The sequence below is a fragment of the Pelecanus crispus genome, chromosome 11 (assembly GCF_030463565.1).
Source record: "Pelecanus crispus isolate bPelCri1 chromosome 11, bPelCri1.pri, whole genome shotgun sequence".
Taxonomy (NCBI): Eukaryota; Metazoa; Chordata; class Aves; order Pelecaniformes; family Pelecanidae; genus Pelecanus; species Pelecanus crispus.
This window is the reverse complement of record NC_134653.1, coordinates 14,288,969-14,296,643: the sequence shown is the minus strand read 5'-3', so window position 1 is coordinate 14,296,643 and position 7,675 is coordinate 14,288,969. Positions and strand designations below refer to the sequence as shown.

At 47.1% G+C, this 7,675-nt stretch overlaps 1 protein-coding gene across 1 annotated transcript; it reads left to right on the top strand.

Moving 5' to 3' along the window:
- The first annotated feature begins 276 nt into the window (after nt 1-276).
- On the top strand, nt 277-4,570 carry LITAFD (LITAF domain containing). Its single transcript, XM_009478589.1, has 4 exons — nt 277-382; nt 2,624-2,689; nt 3,835-3,994; nt 4,462-4,570. The coding sequence occupies exons 1-4, from the start codon at nt 277-279 to the stop codon at nt 4,568-4,570; spliced, it is 441 nt and encodes a 146-aa protein (XP_009476864.1).
- Nucleotides 4,571-7,675: the final 3,105 nt, after the last annotated feature.

Sequence of the window (7,675 nt, the reverse complement as noted above, 5' to 3'; positions counted from 1 at the left end):
GTGCATTTTCTGGGGGAACATTTTTAGCTCTGGAGCACAAAGAAATATGTAAAGATGGTATTTTTTGCTCTCCCTTCCCATCTTCCTCATCATGAAGTGTAACAGGAACTGACTGCACTTCAGCACATAAAAAAAGCCAGAACATGAGAACCGCGAATTTTCCTTTAAGTAAAATCTGCGTGTGAGAACTAGGAATTACATTGACAAATACAGGGCACTGAAAGTCACTTACAGCATGTTTTATTTTGCACTACTTTTGGCAGGTGAACTGCAGAGATGGCTAGTGAGAAGGGACCTGTGGAAATTCCTATGATTATGTATGAACCGCACCGCGAAACCTACATGCAAGAACCCTCTGCACCAGAGTACTGCAGCCAAGAGGGTAAGCAGGCTTTACCAGAAGGGGTTTGGAAAGAGCACTCTCTTGGTGGCTGTGTGGCAAACATTGATAGCTGGTTTCCAGAGCGTAACTGAGCCAGCTCATAAGGGGCCCAGCTTTGCCAGGACATGATGGATTTAGAAAGTGCCCGTGCCAGCACATAAAACCCAGGGTTGGGGTAGGCAAGCTGTTAGGATCTCTTTACAGAAAGATCACTTAAAATGGCAAAAAAAATATTTTTGTTGGTTTAGTTAATCTTTTTTCAAACAATACATGCTTTCTTGGAAAAGGAATTGCAGTTGTATCTCTATAATAATTTCCTATTCTTAACAAGCAAATGTTCAGCCAGCAGACTTTGCACGTAGATGGGCTATGACTTGCTTAAATTGTAATCTAGTTTTCCAGAGGACTGGCCTTTTCCCAAACACTCCTGCTGCCCAGAGCTGCCCTCCCTAGATGAGTCAGTTCTGCAGCCAGGTTGCATAGGGACTAACAACCCCTGCCCATTGCTGGCACATGGGGAAACATCATGACTGAAGTGCTGACAATTCAGCTCAATGACTGCAAGCGGGCACCAACAGCTGCTGCTCTGCTGCGTTGGCTTCTCCCTCTGAAACCAGGCATTGCTCTCACACCTACACAAGTATCTCACAACACTCCTTTGTCTTCTGCCTGTTGGAACCCACACTCATTGAAAGACACACAGAGATATCAGTGATTTTACCTTTGTTACCTTCCTGCTATTGAGGAAATGGCCATTCACCAGACAGGACTGGAGCAAAAAACCAGAATGGGAGGTCAGAAGGTGACTAATAAGGCTAGATGTGTCAGTACTGGGCCTCTAAACTTGACTCATTTTCACAGCGTTTTACTCTGATCAGCTCTCTCTGTAAATATTTTTGTCTTCAAAGACCTCTCTGGCCTCTTTCTAAACTCAGAAGAGCTTGCAAGAGGTTGGGGAGAAAAAGTCTCACTTGTGTGCTACTCAACCAAGGGATAGGCACTCAACACACCAACATCACTGAGCTGCAGTGTCTTGCCCTTGCACAGGAGCCAGGTCCTTCACAAAAACACATCAAGTGATAGCTCACTTATACTAAACACATTCTTCTTATAGATTGGAAGGAAATTCTTTACTTTTCAATTTTTTACAAGTTTGTTCTTCCACAAATAACCCTCCCCCCCCCCAAAAAAAAACCACCAAAAAACCCACCAAAACCTAAACACACCACCACCACCACCATTAAAAATACCACAGCAAATGTCTACCACTTCTGGCAAGCCATTCAAGGAAACATTGCTAACAGTTTTTCAACTTTGCCATTGTATTTTGTCTCACTCTGGAAAATTCCAGTTTTGTATCCCATTTTGTATCCCTGTGGGCTTATTCCCTGGCTGGACTCACATTGTTTCTGAAAGGCTTAACGGCACAGGCTGGACGCCCACGCCAGGGCTGCTCTGCTTGGGGGTGAGGGCTTCTCCGACGCTGTGCGGGCTTGACCAAACAAGACTTCCCATAGGGACTGTCCTCCTCCTGCAGACCAGTCTGGTAGTTTGATACCACATCCATGCTAGCTGGCTGTAAAGTTTTATACATTAATTTATGTTGAAGGTATTCATGAATGTATATTTTCATACATTCATTAATTTCACACTCAGGTAAGCTGATTGCATTCTTAATTTGTAAGATTAGTAAAAGAACTAAAAAAGCATGATGTGTCTGAGTCACCTGCTTCCCTTCTCCATTATCCATAACAAAAAGAAAAAGATCTTTAACTTTTTTCTAGAACAAAAAGTATGATGAAATTACTTGGCTGGACGCTGAGGGCAGATAAAATTCAAACTAGAAAAAAGGCTCTAAATACTAATAGTAAGAGTAGTCATCACTGAAACTAGTTAGAGGCACTGTGGATCCTTTATCAATGGAGTCTATTAAGACCAAATATCATTCCAATCTTATGCTAGAATATATGCAGTTACTGCCTTTGTGTTGAAAAAACTATATGGTTTCTTACCTTGTTATACAGAAAGTGAGACTAGCTAGTCACTGTGGGCTCTCTTGGCTTTAAAAAACCATGAATTAATTCAGTAGCCTTTTCTCCCTGTCCTGTACTTCACTGAGCCATGTCAGGCCTCCCCTCCAAGGCACATCCCCGTGCAGCTTCTCGTCAGACTCCAAATGGGGCTTTCGGGAGGCATAAGCTGTATGCATTTTTACGTTTTGCCCTGTTTTTCTTTGCACAGGGGGTTATGAGTATCCTTCTCCCCCACCTTACTCCAGTCAAGAAACAGCCACGCTTGAGCAACCAGGTAAGTGCCAGGGCACTGTGTTTCTGACGATGTTCATGGTTCTGCATGCTAACAAAAGTGAAATGTTTTTAGTTTTAAAATCAACAGAGAAGAGGGAGTTTTCTGACCCAATCACAATCTAAGAGGCTGGAAAATTTCCCTAGAAATGTTGGAAGATAAACTAAGATGAGAGACTCAGACTTGTTTTTCCAGCATTAGCCAATCTACAGAAGCATCTGTTTCTTTAAAACCAGCTAGGAGGTAGGACTTTCAGAACAAATCAGTTTAAGTCCAGCGTATTTCGTTGTTCCTGTTCTAGTCTCCTTTATGGAAGTGGAGCAGCTCTAAGGAGACACTGAGGAAAGGCTTCAAAGAACAGTCAAATAACATCTCTTACAGGATGGAAGGAGACACATACATTTTTAAAAATCCCTAAGACCAGAAGGCAATTAAACTAAACTAAATTAAAATGCTATATCCTATCTATCTAACAGACAATACCTTCCCACTCATGAAGTTTTGCTTCAGGCCACAGTGTGAATGTACTCTAAACTTGTTTTAGGATACTTAAAATGGTATTTTTCACGGAAAACATTTCTGAAAAATACCCGTCATGTACCTACAACGGGTGTGCCCCTCAAGGAGTACGACAGAGTCAGGTCCAGACTGAAAAAACACGAGGAAAGCTACAGACTTTACTAACTGGAGACAGCACCAGCATCTGACTGATTCATCTACTTTGATGAATTTCTTTTAACTACCGAAAAGTTGATCCAGAAAGCTCCTCTATATCCTTCAAATCTCTTCTTCAGGGAGAACATGCATTTTCATATTATTTTAAATATCAGAAGATAAATTCTCAGTGTCAGAGTACATCCGCCAGTGAGTGGTGGAGACTGCCTGACTACAGGAATTATCCCATAGGCAATTCCCTGTACATGGCCTTATCCAAGTAAACACTGGCTGCTGGTAGAAGCAACATATTAGGATACACGGAACAAGCAGTACAGTGGTTCTTATGAATGTACTTGAAATCAATAACAGTAACATAGATGCCTCTAGATCAGTCATGTTAAGAACCTACATTCTCCAATTAAGACTTTATAACTTGTAAAAGATTTCTTGTGCTTCTAATTTTGCTGCTTCTCATTTCTTCATAAACTCAGTTTACTTGGTGTCTCAGCCTCCGATCATCGTAGCAGGAATCTTCTCAAGCAAACCAACATCCACAATATGCCCTTCCTGCCGCCAGCACATCACCACACAGGTCACCTACAGACTGGGCAGACTGTCTTACCTTCTGTGCACCAGCTTGTGTATGGTTGGGTAAGCTTTGCATACTTTGAAGATTCTTCATAGCAGAAGGTTAAAAAAAGTCATTAAAAAATAAAAAGTTCTAGCTAGTTCTTATATAGACAGGTTGCCCTTCTCTACTTGATAAGAAGTCATTCTGTCCATTCTAGACACAATCATCATGGCTACAGGGGATGCAAGCTTGCTAAATTTAACCAAGTACGCTATTACTTTTCATAAGACAAGCAAAAATTAGTACAACATTGTCTACTTCTGTACTGTAATTTAGAATCAGGCTCAGAATCAGACTAACGCATAAGATGTTAGCAGTGAAGACGATTAATTTTTTGGAAGATACTTTAAACATTAAGAGACTTGGGAAAGAAGCGGATTCGTGCAGTGAAAAGACAGAATAAGGCAGAGAAAAAGCACAGATGTAGCCAGCAGAAAGGAAAGTCAGTAAATCATTCCATGCATGTCCATCTCGTCTTTGGCCGTAGGTGTTGTTTTGGATGCTGCTTCGTACCTTTGTTCATGAGGATCTTCAAGGATGCAGACCATTACTGCCCATACTGCCATTTTCATATTTATAGATACAAAAGACTATAGAAACAAATTTTATGCAACCAGATGATGTGAAGTCTCTGTTTCCTGATGGCATAAGATTCTACACATAAAACTACTGCTAGGAAACATATAGGAGTAGGCTTAGGTTCTGCAGCTCCCTTGCTGGTGAGTCCATCTGGAGTTTTCCATCATGTGGTTGGACTGACTTTAAAACAAAAAGCCTTGAAGACTAATTTACAGTGTCACTTGAATTTATGCTCCATTTGAATCATTGTCCTGAGCTGTGAAGTGACCAGCTAGTGAGTACTTCAGCACTATTACTACTCCTCTCAAATCTCCAACCCAGCTGGGACACAGACTCTTCTGGACTTTTCAACCCACCAGTAACTGAGAGGTTTGGCCATGCACATTTTAGAGAAGCACTTACCTTCTATGCACTGGAACTGACCGGTCGGGATTTCATTTCTCTCTGCTTTTCTTCGTATGGGACCTACCCCTGCAGGGCTGTGGGTGGTACAGTGTAGCTGATTATTTATTAATGAAACACTAAGTTATGAGACTATCTTTACTGTGTTATATATGAGAGAAGAAAATAAACCTGTTATTGTTAACAATACTGGCAAAACATCTGTCTGCATTGCTTCCCTGGCCCATTGCATCCAGAGCGGAGATGCAGGTCAGGCTGGGGTACCCCATTTACATTAACAAACCAAGAACCAAAAGGCAAACACATAAAGACGAAAAGTCAGCAAGCACAGCTTGAAAAAAGTCACCAAACCCACAACACGAGGCCCTAATTTTACCTCCCTGCCTTCCCACTGCAGTGCATCAAATCCCAAACGAGGATTTACTAGGCTTTACACTTGAATGAGAAGTGTAAAAACTCTCTGTAAAAGTCACTTATCTTGTAAAATCAAAGCTCCATAATTACTTGGCCAGGAGGTGCCTAGACCTTGCTCAACACTGAGGGCTGCTGCTGCTGCTGTTTATTGCTGGCTGGAAAGATAAACAGAAGAATTGAAATACAGGGTTTTCTTCGATGTTCCAACATCATAAATATTTTCACATTAGTACTATGATTATTGCGGGCAAGTGGGATGCACGGTGCACAGCATTCGGGCTGCTCCCCTACCGTTGCGTTTTATTACGACGAAGGTACCCTGCCCACGCTCTGAAGGATCTGTAGATATACAGATATAGTTAAAAGAACATTAAAACTTCCAACTCAGCCTGACACGAAGTGTGATCAAACTCTTTGTTTTAGCTATTTGGTCAATTTAAGCCATGCAAAGAAGAGCGTGTCCATAAATAGCTATTTAGCAACAGTGACCCCTGAATCCTGAAGATCCTCTTAAAGGCCCGGGTTTGCCGTCGGAGAGGTTTGCAGGTTCTGCGTCCGCCCCAGCTGCTGCCACAGGGCCACAGAAGGAACTTCCTCACGGAACACTGCGGGCAGACACCCGAGCAGCGGGCAGGCAGACAGACACCCGAGCAGCGGGCAGACAGACACCCGAACAGCCGGCAGACAGACACCTGAGCAGTGGGCAGACAGACACCCGAGCAGTGGGCAGACACCCGAACAGCGGGCAGACAGACAGACACCCGAGCAGCGGGCAGACAGACAGACACCCGAGCAGCAGGCAGGCAGACAGACAGACACCCGAGCAGCGGGCAGACAGACACCCGAACAGCGGGCAGACACCTGAACAGCGGGCAGACAGACACCCAAGCAGCGGGCAGACAGACAGACACCCGAGCAGTGGGCAGACAGACAGACACCCGAGCAGCAGGCAGGCAGGCAGACAGACACCCGAGCAGCGGGCAGGCAGACACCCGAACAGCGGGCAGACACCTGAGCAGTGGGCAGACAGACACCCGAGCAGCGGGCAGACAGACAGACACCCGAGCAGTGGGCAGACAGACAGACACCCGAGCAGCAGGCAGGCAGACAGACAGACACCCGAGCAGCGGGCAGACAGACACCCGAACAGCGGGCAGACACCTGAGCAGCGGGCAGACAGACACCCGAGCAGCGGGCAGACAGACACCTGAGCAGTGGGCAGACAGACAGACACCCGAGCAGTGGGCAGACACCCGTACAGCGGGCAGACACCCGAACAGCAGGCAGACAGACAGACACCCGAGCAGCGGGCAGACACCCGAACAGGGGGCAGGCAGACACCAGAACAGCAGGCAGACAGACAGACACCCGAGCAGCGGGCAGGCAGACACCCGAGCAGCGGGCAGGCAGACAGACAGACACCCGAGCAGCAGGCAGACAGACAGGCAGACACCCGAGCAGCAGGCAGACAGACACCCGAACAGCGGGCAGACACCTGAGCAGCGGGCAGACAGACACCTGAGCAGTGGGCAGACAGACACCCGAACAGCCGGCAGACAGATACCTGAGCAGTGGGCAGACAGACACCCGAACAGTCGGCAGACAGACACCTGAGCAGTGGGCAGACAGACAGACAGACACCCGAGCAGTGGGCAGACACCCGAACAGCGGGCAGACACCCGAACAGCAGGCAGGCAGACACCAGAAGAGCAGGCAGACAGACAGACACCCGAGCAGCGGGCAGGCAGACACCCGAGCAGCGGGCAGGCAGACAGACAGACACCCGAGCAGCGGGCAGACAGACACCCGAGCAGCAGGCAGACAGACATACAGACACCCGAGCAGCGGGCAGGCAGACACCCGAACAGCGGGCAGACACCTGAGCAGCGGGCAGACAGACACCCGAGCAGCGGGCAGACAGACACCCGAACAGCCGGCAGACAGACACCTGAGCAGTGGGCAGACAGACAGACACCCGAGCAATGGGCAGACAGACACCCGAACAGCCGGCAGACAGACACCTGAGCAGTGGGCAGACAGACAGACACCCGAGCAGTGGGCAGACACCCGAACAGCGGGCAGACACCCGAACAGCGGGCAGACAGACAGACACCCGAGCAGCGGGCAGGCAGACAGACACCCGAGCAGTGGGCAGGCAGACAGACAGGCAGACACCCGAGCAGCGGGCAGGCAGACAGGCAGACACCTGAACAGCGGGCAGACACCCGAACAGCGGGCAGACAGACAGACACCCGAGCAGCGGGCAGACAGACACCTGAGCAGCAGGCAGACAGACACCTGAGCAG